Below are 24305 nucleotides of genomic sequence, written 5' to 3'. Positions count from 1 at the left end.
GTTAGTTCTTTTAATTTTTCAATTACACTTAACATACAACATTGTATTAGTTTTATCCGTAAAACAGAGTGAATAAACATATGTGTATAGCTTATTAAATAATCTCCCTCCTAAATCCAGGACCCATCTGACACCATATGTTGTCGCGACAATACTAGTCACTATGTTCACTGTGCTGTCCTCTACACCCCACTGATAAGTGCCCAGGGCTGACACGGGACACCCACCATGTTGTCGCTGACTTGGGTGGACGTTATGAGAGGGACTGAGGAGGGTGAGTGTGGAAGTGGTGAAGGGCACAGCAGGGGAACCTCAGAACATGTCCCTGTCAATTCCTGATGAAGGACAAACACCAAATGGTGACTGTGTGACGGGGAGACCTGACTGTCACCCACCTGATGAGTCACCAAGTTGAACGTCCCCACTGTCAGGACAGGGAGGTACAGTGTCCAGTCTTTGTTCTTTCCTGTTCCCAGTCCTGGCTCCCTTGGTGGCCTCATCCACACTCATGGCTTAAATTTCATTCTTGTAGCATCACCTCCAAGTCTGTCTCCAGCCCTGACATTTCTCCTTAAGGTCCCCACACTCATTTGTCCAACCTGACAGCTCACTGGTGTTTCTAACAGACGTCTCACCTTGACCTTCTCTTCAGCTGAATGCTTGACATGCCCACCCCTCCCCCACACGCCTACCAGCATCTTCCCCGTCTCTGGTGATAGAACCCCATCTTTCTGCTGGCACAGCACAAATGTGGGGTGTCCTCCTTGACTCCTTCCCACACCCCAGATTGTATCACTAGGAAATGCTGTGAAATCCACCTTCCAAATGCATTCAGTGTCCAGTCCCTCCCACTGTTCCCACCCCTCACAGCCCCGTCAGAACACCCAGCCCCTGCAGCCTGGAACCCTGGGAGCTTCCCCACACCTCTCCCTCCTGCCTCGCTGGTCCCTGGGCTCCTGATTCTGTTCTCAGCTCAGCAGCCAGACTGACCCTGTGGCCCAAGGGCTCTCTCTCTTGAGGACGCACTCTCAGAGGAATGCACTTAAGGACATGGGCTCCTTGGCCATGACCTTCCAGGACTCAGCATCCACAGAATGAGAGCAGGGTCTGCAGTGGATTAAGGACAGTGGTCGCTGGGACACTTCCTGCTTTAAGCAGGTGACCTCACCTTCTGATTGGTCAGCTCTCTGATGCTCACAGGGACACCCCTGAGGTCTACATGAGGGGGGCCAGGAAGCTTGGGGTGACCTCTAGGCAACAAAGCTGCACTCGGTTAGAATCAGGAGACTCAACCAGCTAAAACCAGAGGCTCCAAAAGGTCACACTCAGATGTGCAGGAAGAAACCCTTAATTGCCCATGGAGCACAGGTGGTGACAGGGAACATCACTGAGGAGCCGTGCGGTCCCCTTGTCCCATTGCACACAGTCTGTCCCTCCCGGGTTGTCTCCACACCTCATGGTAAGTTTGTGAATGTAAAGTGACTGAGAACAGCTTAACAAATGGGGTGAAGATGGAGACACAATAACCCGTACCAGAAATCATACACCTTGGAGCTCCTACTCTACATCTCTTCTGTTTAGATTATGTATATAAATGTATAGTCAATTTTAATATAATGCAGACAGGCTCTGATACCAGTTGCAGAGACTGTAGTCAGGGATCCTTCAAGTCCCAAGGGGAGGCTGCAGTGACTGTTTTAGCACCAAGTCCTGGACAAGGCAGCTCTGTCACCCTGGGGAAGAAAGTTGTCATGAACAAACTCAGGTCAGTCTCAGAAGTGTCACATTCTCCCCCGTAGCCCCCACATGGTCAGAATGTCCCACACTGAGAATCCCCAAAACCTGGCTGTGCCCCTTGGTCCCAGTGCCCCCCACTTCCTGCCCTCAGGGTCTCACCCTTAGGAGCTGTGAGAGACACATCAGAGCCCTGGGCACTGTCACTGCCTGGGGAAGACACAACAGCAGAGTTACGGGATGGGGGAACCCCCCTCACAGACTCCAGCCCACACGCTCCCAAGGGTCCCAGACGTCACTTCCCCAACACCAAGACTTACAGGCAGCCTGAGTGTAGCTCTCCCTGCCTCTGCCTGTGGGAAGAAAACGTTCTGTGAGAAGTCAGGGGGAGGCTGGGTCCCATGACCCTAGAGGAGACCCACACTCCTGAAACACAGGGAAGGTTCCAGAACTGTGACTGAGCACCCAGGGTAGGATCAGGAAATACAGGGAAAGCACATGTGTATGGACTGGACCTACCATCCACCTGGATGTCTGTCTTCAGCAGGGACCTTTCCCTCTGACCTGGGACAGCTGGGAATCAGTCCCCATCACTAGAATCATCAGATGATTAATCTGTCCCTCACTTTCCCACGGGCCTCACTAAAGAGTCAGTGTTAGGAAACAGGCCCCAGATGGACAAGCACCCGTGTGGGGACACGATGCCCATTAACCAGGCAGAGCACACTTCCACCTGGGCTTGACCCCCAGGGGGACAGGGGATTCAGCCCCACCCCTTGCCCACCTGAGCACTTCCTCCTCCACATCACAGCTCCAGCAGCCACAGCTCCAAGGACACCCAGGGCAGCAGCGATGCCCACGATGACCATGAAGGTCATGGTGGTCTGTGGTGGGGGTTCTGTGAGGGGAGAGTGAGAGGTCAGCCTCAGGCCTGAGTCCTGACCCTGCTCAGGGACACCCTGAGGAGAGGCTCTGTGCCCACACCCCTCCTCACCCCATCTCAGGGTCAGGGGCTCAGGCAGCCCCTGGTGCTGCACATGGCACGTGTATCTCTGCTCCTCTCCAGGGGGCATGACCACAGCTGCCCACTTCTGGAAGGTTCCGTCCCCTGCAGGCCTGGTCTCCACAAGCTCCATGTCCTGGGTCAGGTCCTCCCCTTCACGCTGCCAGGTCAGGGTGATGTCAGCAGGGTAGAAGCCCAGGGCCCAGCACTTCAGGGTGACCTCATGGTCAGAGATGGGGTGGTGGGTCAGATGTGCCTTTGGAGGGTCTGAGGGGAGGGTGAGAAAATTCAGGAACTCTGCATGGTCATGGGAGACTCCAGCAGTGCTCCTGTGACCACCCTGAGAGTGGGCAGGACAGTGGGGGTGGGGGAAGGGAGCGCACCACCCAGACACCAGCCCGGACAGAGACACCTGGGATAATCTATTTCCTTGGAAAGTTCCAGAATCAGGGTGAGAACCTAGGGTAGGAGTGTCCAGGTCTCTCAGGAGAGACACAGACCAGGTGGAGGCTGATGACTCAGCAAACCCGGAGTCAGGCCTCCAGAGAGGGTCTCAGCCCCAGAACCAGGGAGAGGTTCCTGGTGCCCCAGGTACTGCAGGGTGTGAGGGACCCACTGTGGGTGTTTCAGGGAGAGGCTGGGCCCCTTCCTGTCCTTTAGAGAAAGCTGGGCCCGCGGGTGAGTCACAGAATGAGGACACCTGGGGGACTCTTCCTTCTCCCAAGCAGGAGGGACATTCTCACACTGCCCCATTTCCCTCCTCTCCTTGTAGGAAGCCGCCCCAGCCCACATATCTCCTCCTGGGGTGGGGGTGGGGGGGCGCGCCCTGGTACCTGCTCGGAGCAGGGTCTCCTTCCCCATCGCCAGGAATAAGTGTAGCCAGGACTCGCAAAGCCCCTCAAGGCAGAGCTTCCAGCCTTCCGCATTAGGATTTTGCACCAAATCGCGATTGGCGGTGATGTGGACCGCCGTGTCCGCTGCTGTCTCGGAGCGCAGGTCCACGTTCAGGGCGAGGTATTCGATGCCGTCGTAGGCGTACTGACTGTACAAGCGGAGAAGGCGCCGGTCCAACCCCACGACGCAGCCACTCATATCCTGGAAGGTGTTAGACCCTGACCCGGCCCCCAAGTTTGCAAGGCGCACTTAGTCTTGACGGAGGACGGTTGCGACCGTCCGCACGTGATTAAACTTAAACTTGAATGAAAATCAAACCGGGTCAAGATTCCCATGAGGTGACCCTCCGACCCGCAGACTCGCAGCGAGCCCGGCCCCTCCCTGGGGATGGGGGTGGTGCCCAGATCCGGGTGCGCGCGCGTGCGCGGGGCTCACCGTCCTCGCTCTGGTTGTAGTGGGCGCGCAGGTTGTTCAGGATGGCTCGGAAACCCTGTCCGTAGTCCCTGACGGCGTGGGTCTGCTCTTCCCAAAACCGGGCGCCCTCCTGCTCGGCCCACCGCTGCTGCAGCCACGGCACCCGCGGCTCCAGCCTCGGACGCGCGCCGTCGCTGTCGAAGCGCACGACCTCCGTGTCGTCCACGTAGCCGACCACCAGGTAGCGGTACTTCCCGCGTCCCGGTCCAGACACGATGGTGCTGAAATATTTCAGTGTGGGGGGGCCTAGGGGCCGGGGGTCCTGGGGGCGAGTCCTGGGGGCGTGGCGGGGCCTGAGGGGCCCCGGGGCCCCGGGGACGGGAAAAGGTCCTGGAGAGGAGGGGGCGAGACAAAGGCGAGGGTGGGGGCCGAGGCAGGAGGCGAGGGTTTGAGGTCTGGGCTGGGGGCGTTGGAGACCGACAGTCCCCGGGTCCTGCGCCCCCGCGCGGTCTCCTCGCTCCCCTCCCTCGGGGGCCGTTTCCTCAGGAAGGGACACTCATAGGCCCCGGTCTGGGTCAGCGCCAGGGTCCCCGAGAGCAGCAGGACCAGCGTTTGGGGTCCCATGACCCAGACCCTCCGCGTGCGCAGAGGAGGAATCCGGAGTCCAGGTGAGGACTTTATATCTAAATCATGGGGATGCTGATTGGCTCCGCCAGAGCTCGGTCACCCAATGACAGTGAGAATTGGGGCAGCGTCATGAGTATCCAGGTCGCATGATCCGTGATTTGGAGCCGGGAATTCTGGGGATAAGGAGACACCCCAAAACTGGGAGTCCCCGCCGCAGAGCAGACACGGTCCTCGGGCGGGCCCCCTGAGAGCCAGGCCTGGGGGCTTCGGCCTGACCCTTCTTCCTGCACGGAGGACTCTTTGTCCCGCTGTCTAACCATGTCCCGGCCCGCGGGCTGTTTTATTAAGCGACTCTCTCACCCTTGGTTTCACAACAACATCTATACAGTCTTACGAAATACGGGGGATTTCCCCACCTAATTTTGTTGAAGTGGGTTATATCTATCGGTACTTACCCTACAAGGAGTAAAGCGGTTTGAAAAAATGAGTTCGTTGAGGACAATATTAATGACTTATATGTTAACAGAAATAATTTTTTAAGAAAAAGAACTGTTTCCTAAATACACAAGGTGGTGAGAAGAGGGGATTTGCTTACATTGTACGTTTTTGCAAGTCTCAGTGCTCGTCGGTGGCATTAGAAGTCTGCTGGATTTTCGGTTTGCTCTTGCGTTTGTGTTATTTTGGTTGCCGTAAGTGAAAAATTTATACAGCCTCACACAAATAACCTTTTCAGATCACTGTGGGTATCCAGCTTTAGTCATACACTAAAGCTTCACAAGTGGTAGTTTCTGAAAATCTCTGCAAAGTGGAACCTGAAACTACACCATTGAGTGTTTCCTACTCTGTTACGTTACTTTGGTGGCTCTTGTACTGATGCAGGATTATTGGAAAGTGATGCATCGTCTCCCTAAGTGAGAGAGATCTCCCAGTGTTGGTGCATTTAATGACACGTCATCAAAACTCACACTTGTTAACGTTCCCACAGACCCCACTGGAAACGGTCGTCAGCTCTGGGAAGCCCTCTGGCTGCCCTGGGGAGACACACATTTGTCAAACCCTGGGTTTCCTCTGAGAGCTTCCATTCCATCCAGACAGCAAGTGCTGTCAGGTGTCCACTGCCCCTTGACTTTCCTTGAGGGAGAAGCTCCCGTTCATTGGAGAGAGTGTTGGCCAGGTCACCTCACCTCAGTCATCACAGCTTCTGTGTCTCTCATTCTTACGTGAACTTGCTGTTCCTTAAAGAAGAGGCCGACTCAGCCCTCACAGGTCACTTTCCTGGGCTGTTGACACTTGGGAATGTAGCAGGAGTGTGTTTGTGCACTTTCCCCGTCATTGTGGGAGATATTTTATTTTTTAATTCTCCATTTTCATTAAGGACAGTTAAGAAATCAATCCAATTGTATAATGAATTCAAGGTATTTATCTTTTTTAAAAATTATTTAAAAAATTTTCAATTACAGTTGCTGCACAGTATTACATTAGTTTCTGGCATATAACTCTCTGAGTAGACATTCATGTAAATTACAAACTGATCACCCTGATAAATCTGGTGCTTACCTGACACCATATGTAGTTATTCCAATGTTGTTGACTCTATTCCCTGTGCTGCACTTCACATCCCCAGGACTAATCTCTAACTACCCACGTGTACTTCTCAATCCCCTCACCTTTTTAGCCATCCCACTCAGCCCCTTCCCATCTTGCACTCATTATCTGTTCCCCGCATCTAGGAGTCTGGTTCTGTGCTGCTTGAGGACTCGAATTCTTAGATTCCATGTACAGGGACTCCAGAAGCCTCCCTCTCACTCCGCCACAGTCAGCGCTGGTTTTCACAACCGGAAGTTGTGGGGACCTGTCTTCCTGGCACTGAAACCCTGGGCTGGGGAGCCTAGTGTGGGGCTGGAATGCCTCACTCCTCAGGGGGACCTCTGTCGCCAAGAGACCTCTCCTGACTTTTGCCTGCCACACGTGCGTGTGGGACCCGTTCGTTCAAGGCCTGCACCCTTTCTAGGAGTCTCAGTGTGGCTTTTTGAATTCCCTAGTTGTAGGAGTTTTGTTTGCTAAATTTCAGGTGGTTCTGAATGGTGGTTATTTGTCCAGTAGCTGAAACATTGATGTTTCAACTGGTTGGGTGATGAGAATATTGCTTTTACCTACATGCACACCTTGAGTGGAAGATGAGATATTTTTAAAATGTTGTTTTGAAGATGCTGATTTAGTAAATGTAATCATTCGCAATCTTTCAACCATATTGTTAAAGAGACACTGGTTTTGTTTTCTAGTCTGTGAGGGGTGGTGGTGAAGAATGCCTGCTACTGCAGTGGGTGTCCCAGCCTCCATTCTTGCTCAATTTACCTGTGTGCAAATGTGGGCCCAATGAAAAGTCAGAGGATGTCCTTAATCTATGAAAATAGTTTAGACCTCATAGAGCATATGAAAGGGACTTAGAAACTTCAAGCATTCCACAGAGCACACTTTGGGAGTGGTTGTTCACGGATAAACCAGGGCAAGTCTCCCACTGGCCCCAGCTTTTGTGTCCTTCTGATTTCCTAGAATCCCTCTCCCACAGATGAGATCCCTGCCTCCCCACACTCTGCTAAAAGCATTGCCCCTGGATTCTTCTAGAGGAAAGCTCACCCCTGGAAATGAGATGTCAGAGAGTGTCCTCAGTCTGGGAAGGGAGTTGGGGGGACAGGTGTTTCCCCTTTGGAACTGGGAACAGTGTGTGTCTGAAGGCACCAGACCCACAGGTGACCTGCTTGTGTTTGTTATACACCAGCTTAATATGTGTTCATGTCCCAGACAGAAATCTGGTGTCATCTGTCAGGGAAATGATATTGTCCCTTTCATTTTTCATGTGTCTAGTGCTGTGACTGGAGGCCCAGACAACAAGAAGAGCAGTTCTGTCCAATAGAATGTTCTGGAACAAGTGATTGTTCTGTGTCTGCACATCCAACACGGCAGCCACTGGCTGCAGGTGGCTGTTGGGCACCTGAAGTTCAACCTGTGTGTGGAGCCGTTGAACTTTTAATTCCATTTACGTTTAATTTAAAGCCATAAGTATCTAGGAGCTATCATATCAGACAGTGCCCGTCTAGAAACTATTGAGTTTGCAATCTCTGCCTAACCCCAAATGCACTGTGTGACTCATAATCACACATGCCTCCAAAAGTATATATTCAAGAATGTTTCTTGTATTGTGGTTACATAGCGGCAAAAGTGTGGAATGTATATAAATGCTCCAATCAACAGAATGATGGTAACTATGGACAGAGGATCGCTTAACGTGTCTCAGGCAGTGACACCATGGGATCCACATAGAAGGTCAAGTGTCATCTTCAGAGCAAACCCAAGAGGCACCAGATGTGGGATCCTTGTGAGGGACAGAGGACAGGAGACTCAGAAGGGTTCAGGGTGGAGGAGGTTCAGTGAAGGCAGGGGGTTTTCTCTCAGAGCCTTGATGACTCACTCTCACTGGGTCCCTTGGCAGCTGTTGGTACTGGATGGGCCTGGGCCTGAGTGGTTCCGCCTCAGGACAGCCTGTGGTGTGTGGTGTGTGGTGTGTGGTGTGTGGTGTGTGGTATGTGGTGTGTGGGCGCTTCACTTCCTCTGGATAAGATTCCACAACCCAAGTCCAGGGGATTTTGAAAGTATGTTTATTAAATCTGGGGACAGTGAAAAAAAGGAAGGACTTAGGGTAGAAGAAGTAACTGGAGAGAGCCAAGGTGGGGCTGTGCTGGTTCCTGGGAACCTTACAGGAAAGGAGTGAGCCAAGGTCAAGGCTGCAGTCAGCTCGCTGGGAAGTAAAACTCCCAGAGACGGAAGTGAGCCAAGGTGGGGCCGCGGTCAGCGCGCTAGTTAGAGGAAAAGGGGCCTTCCAGACAGGATGGGGTGATCAGCCTGAGACAAGCTGCCGAGGCCCTCTGCTCTCCTGGCTGAAAATCTCAAGGGCGACTTACAGCCCAGAGGAGAAGGAAGTTCCTGTCTGAAGTGGGGCCGAGGGTGCGCTCTAGAGCCAGCTGCCCCAGGTCTCTGACTGGAGTGATGTTATCTCTCTTCTCTGGGTGAGAATCTTAGGGCAGGGTTTCAGCAGAACATCCACCAGCTTCCCAGGGGTGATTTTAATACGCTGATGCCTCACCATGAGCACCAAGGCGGGTTTGATTATTCCTTGGCCGGCTCCCCCGTTTTACTCTGATCTTTGGTCTGTCTGGTTCTCGTTTTGTTGTTGTTTGTTCCCCTGACTACATCTGTCCTGGGGTTCATCTGGCACAGATGTCATTAATTTGTTCTCTGTTGTTTATTTTTTCCTCAACCAGAGTGAATTAAGCTATGTATTCTCTGGTTAGGGAGGAAGAGAGGTACAAACCATTTCTTCTCACCCGTCCTTGGTTAGGGGAGATAAGGTCTTGAGATTCACCAGCTGGCTCTAAGTTGTTCAGACTCTTTGGCCGACTTTAGTTTTCTTGTCTCCACTTCCCCCCACTCCACTCGCTCAGCTTCTTACTATCTTTCCTCGCTGTGACTCTGAACTCCATGCAAGTGAACTGTTGCGACGTTCCTGAACATTCTGGAATTGGAGGCTGCTCGGCTCAGCCCAGGAGGACCTTCAGGGGTTGCTACCTTAGCCATCCAGACCACGGTCAAGTTCATCCCCCAGCATAGATTTCAAGGCCTCCACTGTCTCAGGATTAGTTAGAGTCTGGAGACAGAATGCAGAGTGAGAGCAGGACCCTGGCTCTGTGACTCTGGCACCGTCGGCGGGGAGACGGGCCATTACAGAAATGACACAGAGAAATGGGATCATGACCCAGCGCTGTGAGGGGAAGTTCCTGATATCACAGAAGTGGATAATCAGGAGACCTACAGGTCCCCTTCCACTGGTCTCCATCTTGTCTGAAGGATGTAAAAGATAATGGCGTTTAAGACAGAACAATTATAGACAGTCATAGAATAGGAAAGATCTCTTGGAAATTAAAAACATTAACATAAAAATTAATATTTCAATAGGCGAACTGGAAGATTCAAATTGTACTCCTACTGAGGTGTACCAGTGGAAATGTGTGGGGAAACTGGAGAAAAGACCTATTAGTCTGTCAGTCAAGGGATTCCAGCCAGTTTATAACATCTGTCTAGAAATAATGGTGAATGGTAAAATTTTTCGAGACTGTTGCTCAACGTTAATGGGCAAAAATGTTCATTTCGAGTGGCCTAATGAAATCCTTACTATAGCAGGTAAAACCAGACCCGCACTGTGAGACATTACAAAGGAATTTCAGAAAGAGGGTGGGAGACACACTGAAAACTTCAAGAGGCAATAAATATGGGCCTGGAGACTAGAAGACATGGAAGCAATGCCTTCCAACTTCTGAAGAAAAAAAAAATTTCCAACACAGTGTTCTATATCAAGTTAAGATGTGAATAAGGGCTAGGATAGCCTGCAATGTCTTCGTGTATTTAGAGTTTTCATAGTTAACTTTCCATGTTCTCTTTTGAAAAATGCTGTCATGAAAATTGGAGAAAATGAGGAAGTAACTAAAAAAGAACATGGGGTGTCCGGGTGGTGGGGAGCCAGAACGGGAGCGGCCAGGGCTGCCCAAGACGAGGTGAAGGACATCCGGGTTGTCTTCCCGGTTCCTGATTTGCAGGGACCCCGTCCCCCTGTGGCAGGACCGAGGGCTGTGGACAGGCGTCTGCAGAGATGAAAGTGGTTGGAAATCTGATGTGTTCAAATATATGAAGATTTAGACTCTGGGGGGACTAGCGGAGTGAATGTGTGAAACTGGACAGAACAACCCCATGGCTGAATTAGGACCAGGTGCCATGACCAACCACCCCCTACCCTTGTGCTGACCCATCAGTGGAGACCTTGACCCTAAGACCCTTACTCTCCCGTGTACCCCATCCCCTAGAAGCCATCGGGGAGCCAGGTCTTAGAGGAAGAACTGGCCTGGGACTCAGTTTGGTTCTGCTTCCTTAAATAAATATATACTTTTCTTTTTTCCTTTTTTACTGACCCTAGGACATTTTTTTTCACTGCTCTCAGAGAGAGAGGAAGAGAGAGATACATTGATGTGTGAGAGGAACATCCACTGGCTGCCGCCCCTGAGCGCCTGCACTGGGGAACACACACTAAACCGAGGTGTGCACCCTGACCGGGAATCAGACGCACAGCCTTTTGCTACGTGGGATGATTCTCCCATGAGCCGAGCCATCCCCCCTCCGGTGCTGATGTAAATTCTTTGGTGAAGTGTCCGTAAAAATACTGATCACTTTTTATTGAGTTGATGTGTTCTTGCTGTTGAGTTTGAGGATCCTTATGTCTAGTGTAAAACAAGTGATTTGCAAACATTTTCTCCCAGTCTGTGGCCTGAGCTCTTTTTACAGCCATAGGAGCAACATTAACACATAGATACAATTTCCTGGGAGGAGGAATCAGAAGTGACTCACTGGGATGGTTTCCTGGGAGAGGACTTGGGTGACGGAGGGGGCAGGGGGACAACGTGACTCATTTAATGTTGTGTATTCTTGAGAGTCTTTTGAATTCTCTTGTATGTGCATGAATAATGTTTTCAAAGAGCCAGTTACAAAAAAAAAATCCCTTCACTCATAAACCTCCTGACAGACCATCCTCATATCATGATTTAGGATTCAGATTTTGACCCTGTTCTCTGGGACCAACCATTTACCTGAGAAATTCCATTCTTGAAAAACGTGGCTAGATGGTGTGGACAAATTCTTCCACTGAAAATAGCTAACAATGCCATGTATCATATAAAAACCAACTTCTTAAAAGCAGCAGAGCGTTGAGATACGAATGACCACACCCCAGAAGGAGGGAAAGACCCAGCTTGGCCTCCACATAGGGCAGCGCCCTGAGTGAGCAGTGGGGGAGGGTGTGCAAGTTCATTGCCCAGAGCCCAGATGTGGAGCCCAGCACTGTCAGCCCTGGGCTGAGCTCTTGACTTTCCTCCTCATCTGCCTCCCTTTTCATGCATGTAAACAAAGTCTATACAATTAATTATGTAGATATAGATAATGTATGAGTTATATGATAAGTGTATATTAACTGAAAAATGATAAATGTTGAAAGTTCTACATGAGAAATTACCACTAAAGTAAAAGTGTTTATTCACCTGTGCATGTTAAAACTCAATCCAATGCTAATAGGAGTTTTCAGCAAAATAAGTAAAGAAAACTGATCTGTTTCTCTCTTTCTCTGTCTCCCTCTCTCACATAAACAGACACATCCCCTGTGAGGATTAAAAAGAACGGCATTTGCGTACAACACTTTGTGTTGTTAAGACTGCAGTGGCCTCCTACACCTTGTGTTTACCACATCTCTTTTTCATCCACTAATAATTTCTATTTTTTAATATATTTTATTGATTATGCTATTACAGTTGTCTCATTTTACCCCTTTCACGCCCCTCCACCCTGCACACCCCTCCCACCCATATTCCTTCTCTGTCTAGTTCATGTCCATGCGTCATACTTACACGTTTTTGGCTTCTACATTTCCCATACTATTCTCGCCTTCCCCCTGTCTATGTTTTACCTACCGTCTATGCTACTTATTCTCTGTACCTTTTCCCCCTCTCTGCTTCTCCCACTCCCCTGTTGCTAATCCTCCGTGTGATCTCCATTTCTGTGGTTCTGTTCCTATTCTGGTTGTTTGCTGAATTTGTTTTTGTTTTTGGTTTAGGTGTGGTTGTTAATAACTGTGAGTTTGCTGTCCTTTCACTGTTCATATTTTTTATCTTCTTTTTCTTCAATAAGTCCCTTTAACATTTCATATAATAAGGGTTTGGTGATGATGAACTCCTTGAACTTGACCTTATCTGGGAAGCACTTTATCTGCCCTTCCATTCTAAATGAAAGCTTTGCTGGATAGAGCAATCTTGGCTGTAGGTCTTTGGATTTCATGACTTGGAATGCTCCTTTCCAGCCCCTTCTTGCCTGTGAGGTCTCTTTTGAGAAATCAGCTATCAGTCTGATGGGAACTCCTTTGTAGGTGACTGTCCCCTTATCTCTTGCTGCTTCTAGGATTCTCTCCTTCATTTTAATCTTGGATAATGTCATGATGATGTGCCTTGGTGTGTTCCTCCTTGGGTCCAACTTCTTTGGGACTCTCTGAGCTTCCTGGACTTCCTGGAAGTCTATTTTCTTAGCCAGAATGGGGAAGTTCTCCTTTATTATTTGTTCAAATACGTTTTTCACTTGTGGCTGTTTCTTTTCCCCTTCTGGTACCCCTATAATCCAGATGTTGGAACGTTTAAAGATGTCCTGGAGGTTTCTAAACCTCTCCTCATTGTTTTGAATTCTTGTTTCTTCATTCTTTTCTGATTGGATGTTTCTTCCTTCTGGTCCACTCCATTGATTTGAGTCCCAGTTTTCTTCCCACCACTATTGGTTCCCTGTATCTTTTCCTTTATTTCACTTAGCATAGTCTTCATTTTTTGGTTTGATTTGCAACCCAGTTCAACCAATTCTGTGAGCATCTTGATCACCGGTGTTTTGAACTGTGCATCTGATAGGTTGGCTATCTCTTCTTTGGTTAGTGGTATTTTTTCTGGAGCTTTGATCTGTTCTTTCATTTGGGCCTTTTTTGTTTTTGTCTTGATGCACCTGTTATGTCGTGAGGGGTGGAGCCTCAGGTGTTCATCCAGGCGGAGCAACCCAGTTGCTGGGTTGTGACGTTGTATGTGGGGCAGGGTCTTAGAGGGAACAATGGCGCTTGCTCCGCTCTCTGCCGGATTTCAGTCACTTCCTCTGCTTCCCACAAGCCAACTGGGCCCTTCTGGTGCTGATTCCAGGGTGGGGGGTTTGTGTGCGTTCTAAGACCCTGTGTGTCTCTCCAATGAGCTCTACTGTGAGGCTGGGAGTTTGTCCCAACACCTCAATCCCCACAGGTGTTTTCTTTTCTTTTTTTTAATTAAGATTTTATTTATTTATCTTTAGAGGGGAAGGGAAGGAGAGAGGGAGAGAAATATCAATGTATGGTTGCCTCTCATGTGTCCCCTGCTGGGAACTGGCCTGCAGCTCAGGCATGTGCCCAGACGGGGAATCGAACCGCGATCGTGTGGTTCGTATGCCCGCGCTCAGTCCACTGAGCTACACCAGCCAGGGCCTCACAGGTGTTTTCAGTGGGTGTTTTGAGGCTTTATTTCCCCACACTGGAGCCCTGGATTGTGCTGTCTGTCTCACTCCCCACGTTCACCTGGTTTGTCTGCACGCGAATGTGGCACCGCCCGGTCCGCCATTTGCCTTATGTGGCATGCCCCTCCACAATCCGCTGCCTCGCTGGCTCCGCCAGTTGCCTCCTCCCCACCTGGGGTCTGCCAGCCGCCCTGCCATGAGCCCTGTCAGTCCTGGCTTCCTGACTCCGCCCCTCCTACCAGTCCGGACGAATGTGTCAACTTTAACTCCTTGGTTGTTGGACTGCCGTACAGTTCAATTTTCTGTCAGTATTGGTTGTTTTTTTGTTTTTAAATTGTGGTTGTCCTCCTTTTGGTTGTGCGAAGAAGCACAGTGTGTCTACCTACGCTTCCATCTTGGCCGGCGGTCCTGTGTTCACCACCTCTCTTGATGGCGTCTTTTTCTCTTGTGTTAATTTCCTGTTGCTTTGCACAGTAAGGTGCTGTGCAGGCTTACAGCCCAGGGGCAACAGGCTGAGCCCTGCCGTCTGGGTGAGCAGTAGGGAGACCGTCCAGGTGTGAGAGCCTCTGTGCTGTTCGCACAACCACAACATCGCACAACCACATGGGTCTCAGGGTGGGTCACCACCGTTAGGGGGCACATGAGTGATGTAAGTGCATCAAATAAACACACTGGACACCTTATACTTACATGAGGTTGTATGTCAGTTATTTTTTAATTTAAAAATAAAGTTCACTGTGGATTTTATGTACAACATTGGTGTTCAATGAAGAATCAGTAAACAGTATAATTAGGAATATTATAAACAGTGACCCCCACAGATCAGATTGCCAGGAGTCACTTCCAACAGCCCATGACCCCAGGAGCCCTAGGCTCCCTGAGCATCCGCAGTGAGGGGTGAAGAGCAGGAGAACAGGAAGCCAACTAGGGGAGGTCTGCACCCACCAGAGTTGAGGGCCCTGTCATACAGTGACGTAAAAAGTGGAAATGGAATCGAGCACGTAGGAGGTGACACAGGTGTCCACCAGCATCAGGACAGTGTGGGTGGCTCTGGTCACTGGAGGGCATTGGTGGCGGCTGTGGGGTGTAAGGACAGTGAACGTGACATCACAACATGACCACAAGGTGGCAGTGCCTGAACTGGATTTCTAGGGTGAAATTGAACACTTCCCTTTGCTGTTGGTACCCCCCCCCCCCCGCCCCGTGGGGTAGCGGCATTCATAGCTGCAGATATTCATTAAGAAACCAACACCCAGCAGACGCAACAGGAGGGACCGAGGGGCTTGGGGCTCCTCCTCGGAGCATCACCCTCTGCACTCTCCTGGGGGTGAGTGTGAGGATCTGATAGGTGCTCAGGACTCAGGTGGGCACAGGGTGGTGCCACAAGCCTCTGTCTGTACATGTCGGACACAGTTACACCCAAGCCTGGACGGGGGCTCCTCAAAGCCAAAGCTGCCTCGTGTGGGGAACACCGGGGAGAGAGGAACCACAAGACTGGCCAGGGCCCTGTGGTGAGGACCACATGTGTCGGCCTCTGTCTGTGCCCAAGCAAGAGTAAGGGACCCCATGGAAGGAGAGAATGACAGAGGCCACGGCCCCAACCCCCACCTGCAAAGGAAGATGGTTTTCAGGGCCTCCTGCCCTGGGGTCCTGGGACACTGTCCTGAAAAGACATGGACGCAACTGCCCAGTGTCCTGGAGCTAGTAGGAGGCCAATGTGGTGCGGACACCAGCGAACTTCCTACACGACCACCAGGGGGCGCACTCTTGCTCTTCTCCTGAGAGAAGACACTTGTTCTCCATGGCAATGGCTTTACCTGGAGAACATGCACCTGAACCAGGGACCCCCTATTGTGTATTCTATTTACTTTTACCTTCCGACTCCCCACCAGAGCATCGGGTCTATGGATTCAGGACCATGTCTGTCGAGGTCAACAATGCAGTTGACTCACAGTGGGAGTTCAATACCAGGTACTGAGTCTGTGAGTGTGTGGCAGGGGACACACCCGGGACAGCCCTGCACGACCCCCTCCCCTTAGAGTTCACGGTCACTGCCTACTATGAGCATGTATCTCCCTGGCCAGGCAGCTCAGGTTGGTTAGAGCATCATCCTGACAGGCCAAGGTTGCGGGTTCGAGTCCTGGTTGGGACGCGTGTAGGAGGCAACTGATCTCTCACGTGGAAGTTTCTCTCTCTCCCTTCCTGTCTCTAAAATCAGTGGAAGAAAAACCACGCTCAGATGAAGGTTCAGGAAAATTAAATAGACAAAGGAGCAAGTGAACGTAGAAATGCTCATTTTTCTTCATTTTATGGATATGTTCCAAGTAACGGCGGTGTGTTTGTGTGCATGCATTCAAGCACGTTTGTACACAAATGTCCCCTTTCCGGGATCGGTCCCGCAGCCGTCCTTCCCCGCAGCCCCGCTGACACCCCGCACTCACCCGCCCTGTCTGAGACTCTAACCGCACAGGTCAGTCACTCCATCTCTCCTGTGCGGGGCGCTTACCTGCGCGGCTCCGTGGGACACGTTTGCCTCTGGCCCCTGGGAGCCCCACAGACCTGCGCACCCCATTCCCACAGCCCTGCGGGCCCGACTGCACCTCCTGGGACGCCCGGGGAGCGCAGCCCCTCAGCCCCTTGACCATCCCTCCCCCAAGCGCAGCACAGGCGCCTCCCTGGCGAGAGAAGGTTGTGCAGAGTCCACTGCAGAGGGCGGGGTGGTCACACCACGTGCCAAACCTTTTGTGGGGCACGGAGACCGACTTGGCAGGTGAGGGGCTTCACGAACACCTGCCCCTCGGTGACCAGCAGCCCCACGCGGTCACACTCGGGGACAGCGCCCCATCTGCAGTCAGAACCCTCCCGCAGATGGGGCCCGGAGTGTCAGGGGCGCCTTCCAGCCCTGCCTCCCGCCTGCCCCCAGCGCGGAGACCACCGGGCGGGCCACTCCCCGCGACTCTAACACGTGGGTGCCAGCGGTTCCTGGAGACAGGGGACACGAGGCACAGCCCTGCTGTCCTGCAACAGTGTCAGCGCTCCTGTCCCCTCTTGTCTGAGCTTTGCGCTCTAGGAGCCTCGGTGACCAGCCTGGGACTTGTCAGCGCTGTGACTCAGCGTGACATCCTCACCCTGGGGACAGCCGGGAAGGACCGAGGCCGAAGCACAGTGTGGAAGTCCGCACAGGTGAGCGCCGCTGCCACCTCCCAGGAGGTCGAGAGGTCCTGCCAGCCGAGTTTGTCCTGTGGGAAAGGACCCGGGGGTTGGAAAAGGCGAGCTGGGAGGAACTCAGTCAGGGATGCGGAGGGAGACCTCCCGGCTGCCAGGGCCCCGGCTCTCTCCGAAGCCGCTTCTGTGAGACCCTCCGCCTGTCCCAGCACCTGCCGGGGCCCCAGCTCCTGCCAGTGTGTTGTGTGGGTCTGCAGTTGTTTCTCAAGAAGCCATTTAGTGATTTATTGTAGAGGCTAATGGAGGGAAACCGGAGAGGGGGTCGGGGCAGAGAGAGAGAGAGAGAGGGAGATGGATGGGTAGTCCCACTTGTTTATGGATTTATTGGTTGATTCTTTTAAGTGCTCTGACCTGGGACCAGTCCGACAACCAGGGCGCACTGCTGACACAATACCCCAGCCAGCTGACCTACTCCACCGGGGCTAGGGGTCCCAAGGTCAACATAGGGGTTTGTAGACCAAGCCCGCAGACCACAGCATGGCCCATGGTGCGTTCGGTCCACTGTATTTTCAAATGTGAAGCACGCTGTGGAACTACTGTGGAGAGCACTATTCTGACTTACAACAGTAATTTAAAAATAAGTCCTCTGCTGGATATTTTCTCAACAGTCACAATATTCTGGCAGATTTGGGAATTAACGGGCCTTCATCACACCAAATTCTTCCTCCTTCCCCACTGCCTTGGGTTACTATGAGGGGTCAGAGGGGCGCCCCCATTCAATGAGAGACAGAAACACGAGTGACACTCACTCACACAGTAACCACAGGGGAGGGTGACGATGTCCTGGCAAAAACTCATGAGAGGCCGGCACCTCCTGCAGGGGGATTTGAAACAGGACAAGTGTGTGTGTGGGTCACCGAAGGGCAGACGCTTCTCTGTGACCTTCTGTTTGTGGCTGCGTGTGTGTGTGTCACTGGGTCTCATTTCCCAATCAGGATTTTTAAGTCACAACCACATAATACATGGCAATTCACATTCCTGTCCTCACACCCAACCCTAAACCTGGGACGTCTCAGAAAAGGGGACTTCTTTTTTTTTTTTTAAAGATTTTATTTATTTATCTTTAGAGGGGAAGGGAAGGAGAGAGGGAGAGAAATATCAATGTATGGTTGCCTCTTGTGCGTCCCCTGCTGGGAACTGGCCTGCAACCCAGGCATGTGCCGTGACTGGGAATCGAACCTGGATACTCTGATTCGCAGGCCTGCGCTCAGTCCACTGAGCTACACCAGCCACGGCAGAAAAGGGGACTTCTGTGCGGGGCAGAGGAGCTCTGTGACTCCTGCCATAAAAGACTGAACCCAGGTTCCCAAGGGACCGACCCCTCTCTGTCACTGATGGGGACTCCAGGACACAGGGACCTGCAGGGACCCTCCTGAGTCTGGTCCCACCTGAAACACCCCCAGCACGTCCCCATCTCCCACCTAACCAGTCCTGGCGTGGGGGGCAGCTCAGGACGAGGCAGGCTCAGCACAGACCTGCCCAGGGTGCTGCCCACCCACAGGTCCCTGTCCCTCCTGGGCTGACCCCTCCTGGTTCTGCCCTGAGAGTGGACCTGAGGGAGCCCCCACCTGGCTGGTCTGAGTCCCACAGCTCTGTGCAGGGACAGGTCAGGCAGGGTGGCTCCTGACCCCAGTTACAGGGACAAAATGTGTGGTCCTGACCTCCCACAGAGATGCCACTATGATGTCACTGTTCATCAGTGACACCATGTGTGGGGGGAGACTGAGGCATTTCTTAGGTAGAACAAACTTGTCCCATGCAGGTCACCCTCAGGCACATCTGGTGACTGGGGACAGAGATGGCCATTACTGAGACACCCTCAGGAGCAGCGGGGGGAGGCAAAGAAAGTGTCCCCTATTCCCGGAGATGAGCTGAGCTTAGAGTCACATGTCACTGGGGTGCAGGGACATGTGGACCAGGAGCTCCCTTCACGGTGTTTCTCGCTGGGCCTGTTCCTTCAGCTCCTTCTCTTGTGTGAACTCTGTCCCCAGGTCCCTGGCAGTGGTCATCCCGTGTAATCTGAGAGCAGAACTGTGTCCCCAGATGCCTGACACTGTCATCCAATTGACCTAGGACTGAACTCTGCATAAACCCTCTTATGTTTAAATTACAAAATTTTGGATTCCATCATTTTTCCAATAAATCACTACGGGGAATAATTGCAGGGAATGATCATTCAGAGATTTTCATTATTTTGAACTGAGAGCAATGTTCTGAATCTTTCAGTTGACTTTACCCCACAGCAGAGAAGATGGCACATACCTTCCACCCTCATGTGAGAACATATGAATACCTTTCCTTTCCCCAAAAAACTCTTCATTGTGGTCTTAAGTCCTTTCCCAACCTGGACCCTACCTCATCATTGACTTGTGTGGTTCCAAATCTGTCAGACATCAGGATCGCGAGTGGGCTCGTCACAAAATACTCAAATTTCTTCCCCAAACTGCTGTCAGAATGGTGGGCATGAAGTCCAAGTTATCACCTCTCTTAACTTAAATTTTTTTTCTTTTTATCATTTTTTCCATCACCATGTGTCCCCCGATACCCTCCATGAACACCCTCCCGCATGCAATTGCCACACTGTTTTCTGTGTCCATGAGTTTGATGTTCTTAAATTTTCAGTTTCACATAACATAAAGTATTATATTAGTTTGTCAGTAAAATGGCATGATTAGACATTTTTATAGCTTATTAAGTACTCTCCCCAATATATTTAACACCTATCTGACACCATACCTTGTCACAACAGTATTATTGCCTACTTTCCCTGTGACGTACTCTACACCCCACTCATAAGTGTCCAGGGCTGACACAGAACACCCACCGTACCGTCGCTGACTTGGGTGGATGTTAATAGAGGGGCTGAGGAGGGTGAGTGTGGAAGTGGTGAAGGGCACAGCTGGACAATCTCAGAGCATCTCCCTGTCAATTCCTGATGAATGAGAAACACCAAATGGTGACTGTATGATGGGGAGACCTGACTGTCTCCCACCTGGGTGAGTGACCAGTGGTGACCAATGTCACCACTGTTGGTACAGGTGGGTGCAGTGTCCAATCCTTGTTCCTTCCTCTTCCTCAGTCCTGCCTCCCATGGTGGCTTCATCCACACTCATGGGTTTAAATGTCATTTTTGTAGCATCACCTCCAAGTCTGTGTCTCCAGCCCAGACGTTTCTCCTCAAGGTCCCCACACGCATCTGTCCAGCCTGACTCCTCACTGGTGTTTCTAACAGACGTCTCACCTTGACCTTCTCTTCAGCTGAACACTTGAAATGCCCACCCCTCTCCCACACTCCTACCAGCATCTTCCCCATCTCTGCTGATGTAACCCCATCTTTCTTCTACACAGCACAAACGTGGGGTGTCCTTCTTGACTCCTTCCCACACCCCAGACTGAATCACTAGGAAATTCTGTGAAATCCACCTTCCAAATGCATTCAGTGTCCAGTCCCTCCCCACTGTTCCCATCGCTCACAGCCCCGTCAGAACACCCAGCGCCTGCAGCCTGGAACCCTGGGAGCTTCCCCACACCTCTCCCTCCTGCCTCGCTGGTCCCTGGGCTCCTGATTCTGTTCTCAGCTTAGCAGCCAGACTGACTCTGTGGCCCGAGGGCTCTCTCTTGGGGAGGAACTCTCGGAGGAAGCCATTAAGGACATGGGCTCCTTGGCCATGACCTTCCAGGTCTCAGCATCCACAGAATGAGGAGAGTGTCTGCAGTGGATTAAGGACAGTGGACGCTGGGACACTTCCTGCTTTAGGCAGGTGTCCTCACCTTCTGATTCGTCAGCTCTCTGAACCTCCACATGGACACCACTGACCTCTAGAGGGGGGTCTGAAAGATTGGGGCAGCTGCTAGGCAACAAAGCGGCACTTGGTTAGAATCAGGGGACTCAACCAGTCACAGCCAGAGGTCGCTTTCTGATGTGTGGGAAGAAACCCTGAATAGTGCATGGAGCACAGGTGGTCACAGGGAACATCAGTGGGGAGCCATGAGATCCCCTTGTCACGTGGCACACAGTCTGTCCCTCCTGGGGTGTCTTGACACCTAGTAAGTTTGTGAAGGTAAAGTGATTTAGAGTGGTTTAACAAATGGGGTGAAGGTGAAGATAGAATAACACCTGCCGGAAACAATACACCTTGGAGCTTTTAATCTACGTCACTTCTGATTACATATATGTGGCTCATTTTAAAATAGTGCAGACACATTCTGATACTGGTCGCAGAAATAGCAGAGAGGGATTCTTAAAGGCCCAAAAGAGATGTTAATATTGTAGCACCAAGTCCCCTACAAGGCAGTTCTGTCACCCTGGAAAGAAAGTTATCATGGACAAATGCACGTCAGTCTCAGAAGTGTCCCATTCTCCCACAGCCCAGAACATTCAGAATGTCCCACTCTGACAATCCCCAAAACCCAGCTGTGCCCCTCGATTGCAGTGTCCCCCACTTCCTGCCCTTGGGATTTCACCGTCGGGAGCTGTGAGAGACACCCCATAGCCCTGGGCACTGTCGCTGCTTGGGGAAGAACAAATAGAATTAGAGGGTGGGGGAGCCCCCCTCACAGACTCCAGCCCACACTCTCCCAAGGGTCCCAGATGTCACCTCCCCAACACCCAGACTTACAGGCAGCCTGAGAGTAGCTCTCCCTGCCTCTGCCTGTGGGAAGAAAATGTTCTGTGAGAAGTCAGGGGGCAGGCTGCGTCCTGTGACCCTTAAGGGGCCCCACACTCCTGAAGCACAGGGAAGGTTCCAGAACTGGGACTAAACACTCACATTGGGATCAGGAAACAGGGAAAGCACATGTGTGTGGACTGGACCTACCACCCACCTGGATGTCTGTCTTCAGCAGGGACCTTTCCCTCTGACCTGTGACAGCTGGGAATCAGTCCCCATCACTAGAACCATCAGATGATAAATGTGTCCCTCACTTTCCCACAGGCCTCACTAAAGAGTCAGTGTTAGGAAACAGGCCCCAGATGGACAAGCACCCGTGTGGGGACACGATGTCCATTAACCAGGCAGAGCACACTTCCACCTGGGCTTGACCCCCAGGGGGACAGGGAACCCAGCCCCACCCCTTGCCCACCTGAGCACTTCCTCCTCCACATCACAGCTCCAGCAGCCACAGCTCCAAGGACACTCAGGGCAGCAGCGATGCCCACGATGGTCATGGTGGACTGAGGAGGGGGGTCTGAGAGGGGAAGGTGAGAGGTCAGCCTCAGGCCTGAGTCCTGACCCTGCTCAGGGACACCCTGAGGAGAGGCTCTGTGCCCACACCCCCTCCTCACCCCATCTCAGGGTCAGGGGCTCAGGCAGCCCCTGGTGCTGCACATGGCATGTGTATCTCTGCTCCTCTCCAGGGGACACAGCCACAGCTGCCCACTTCTGGAAGGTCCCATCCCCTGCAGGCCTGGTGTCCACAAGCTCCATGTCCTGGGTCAGGTCCTCCCCATCACACTGCCAGGTCAGGGTGATGTCAGCAGGGTAGAAGCCCAGGGCCCAGCACTTCAGGGTGACCTCATGGTCAGAGATGGGGTGGTGGGTCACATGTGTCTTTGGAGGGTCTGAGGGGAGGGTGAGAAAATTCAGGGACTCTGCATGGTCATGGGACACTCCAGCAGTGCTCATGTGACCACCCTGAGAGTGGGCAGGACAGCGGGGGTGGGGGAAGGTAGTGCACCACCCAGATACCAGCCTGGACAGAGGTTTCTGACATAATCTGTTATTTCTTGGCATGGTCTAGACTCAGAGTGAGAACCTAGGGTAGGAGAGTCCAGGTCCCTAAGGGGAGACACAGACTCAGGTGGAGGCTGAATGACACAAAATAGCCAGAGTCAGGCCTTGGAAGACAAGGGAGAGTGTCCTGGGGCTCCAGGTGCTGCAGGGTGTGAGGGACCCACTGTGGGTGTTTCAGGGAGAGGCTGGGTCCCTCACTGTCCTTTAGAGGAAGCTGGGCCCGCAGATGAGTCACAGAATGAGGAAACCTGGGGGCCTCTTCCCTCTCCCGGGCAGGAGGGACATTATGTCACTGCCCCATTTCCCTCCTCTCCTTGTGGGAAGCCGCCCCAGCCCACAGACCCCCTCCTCCAGGCGGCCCACGGCCTGGTACCTGCTCGGAGCAGCGTCCCCTTCCCGATCTCCAGGAGCAGGCGGAGCCAGCGCTCGCAAAGGCCGTCCATGCAGTGCCTCCAATAGTCCACATCGAAGTTCTGCACCAGATTGCGGTCGGCGGTGATCTGGACTGGCCTGTCGGCAGCGGTCCAGGGGCGCAGGTCCAGGTTTAGAGCGAGGTAGTCCTTGCCGTCGTAGGCGAGGTGACCGTACCCGCTGACGAGTCCCCCGTCGGACCCCAGGACGCAGCCAGTCGTTTCCTGGTGGGTGTGCGCCCCTGATCCAGCCCCGAAGTCAGCTCCCCCCATGTATCCCCGCCCCGAGGGCAAGTGTGCCCCCAACCCGACCATTCGCCACCCGACTCTCGTGGTTTAAGCGTAAAGCAATGAAAATAAGGCCCTGCCAATGTCCCCGCGGGCTCCTCCCGAGTTGGGCGCAAAGCGGGTGGCGCAGCCTCGGGATGTCGCTGGGACCAGAGACTGGGAGCGACCCCGGGCGGTGCTTGGGGATGGGGGTGGTGCCCGGCCCCGGGCGCGCGGGGCTCACCGTCCTCGCTCTGGTTGAAGTAGGCGCGCAGCTTGTTCAGGTTCGCTCCGAAAGTCTGTTCGTTGTCTTTGATGTCCCACGTCTGTTCATCCCAGAAATGTGGGTCCTCCTGCTCCACCCGCGACCGCTCCAGCCACGGCACCCGCGGCTCCAGCCTTGGATTCTGTCGTACCGCACGACCTCCGTGTCGTCCACGTAGCCGACGACGGTGTACCGGTTCTTCCCGCGGCCGGGTCTGGAGACCATGGTGCTGCAAATCCTCAGGGTGTGGGGCCACGGGGGGAGGGAAGGACCAGCGTCCTGGATGGGAGGTCGAGCTGATCGGGGCAGGGGGCGAGGGGGGCTGGGAAAGGTTGAGGAGCGGAGCGGGGGAGGAGGAAGGGGGCAGCAGACGCGGGGCTGGGGCAGGCGCACCGGGTCTGGGGTCCGGGCCGTGGGTGCTGGAGACGCGCGGTCCCTGTGTCTTGCGCCCCCAACGCGTCCCTCCGATCCTCTCAGGCACATGCCGCTTCCTCGCGAGGGGTCACTCAGCGGCCCAGGTCAGCGCCAGGGCCCCCGAGAGCAGCAGAACCAGTGTTTGGGGACCCATGACCCAG

General features: G+C 52.7%; 2 protein-coding genes across 2 annotated transcripts; both read right to left on the bottom strand.

The window, feature by feature from the left end:
- Nucleotides 1-24305, bottom strand: LOC118981398 (patr class I histocompatibility antigen, A-126 alpha chain-like). Its single transcript, XM_037038139.1, is given in 8 exon segments — nucleotides 1-1733; nucleotides 21676-21704; nucleotides 22135-22243; nucleotides 22341-22616; nucleotides 23162-23440; nucleotides 23710-23874; nucleotides 23877-23984; nucleotides 24241-24305. Coding segments are annotated over 8 exon segments (1029 nt in total). The 5' UTR covers nucleotides 24299-24305; the 3' UTR covers nucleotides 1-1728.
- Nucleotides 1732-20369, bottom strand: LOC118981399 (HLA class I histocompatibility antigen, alpha chain F-like). The gene is made up of 9 exons (XM_037038140.1): nucleotides 20298-20369; nucleotides 16960-17070; nucleotides 16338-16506; nucleotides 4600-4728; nucleotides 4067-4351; nucleotides 3571-3849; nucleotides 2729-3004; nucleotides 2519-2632; nucleotides 1732-2087 (listed from the first exon to the last, which is right to left on the bottom strand). The coding sequence occupies exons 1-9, from the start codon at nucleotides 20367-20369 to the stop codon at nucleotides 1990-1992; spliced, it is 1533 nt and encodes a 510-aa protein (XP_036894035.1). The 3' UTR covers nucleotides 1732-1989.

The sequence above is a fragment of the Sturnira hondurensis genome, unplaced genomic scaffold, assembly GCF_014824575.4.
Source record: "Sturnira hondurensis isolate 20B ecotype Veracruz unplaced genomic scaffold, ASM1482457v3 Scaffold0024148, whole genome shotgun sequence".
NCBI classification, from domain to species: Eukaryota; Metazoa; Chordata; class Mammalia; order Chiroptera; family Phyllostomidae; genus Sturnira; species Sturnira hondurensis.
The sequence above is the reverse complement of the archived record's forward strand: the minus strand, read 5'-3'. Positions and strand labels throughout refer to the sequence as shown.

What these genes read in the sequence shown, in the direction of transcription:
- LOC118981399 (XM_037038140.1), bottom strand. Translation starts at nt 20,369, where the DNA reads ATGGGGAAGATGCTGGTAGGAGTGTGGGAGAGGGGTGGGCATTTCAAG. An exon ending in CCTTCCCGGCTGTCCCCAGG is followed by an intron (nt 16,507 to 16,959) that starts GTGAGGATGTCA and finishes TTCTCTCGCCAG; the next exon opens with GGAGGCGCCTGTGCTGCGCT. An exon ending in GTGGAGGAGGAAGTGCTCAG is followed by an intron (nt 2,088 to 2,518) that starts GTGGGCAAGGGG and finishes TTCTTCCCACAG; the next exon opens with GCAGAGGCAGGGAGAGCTAC.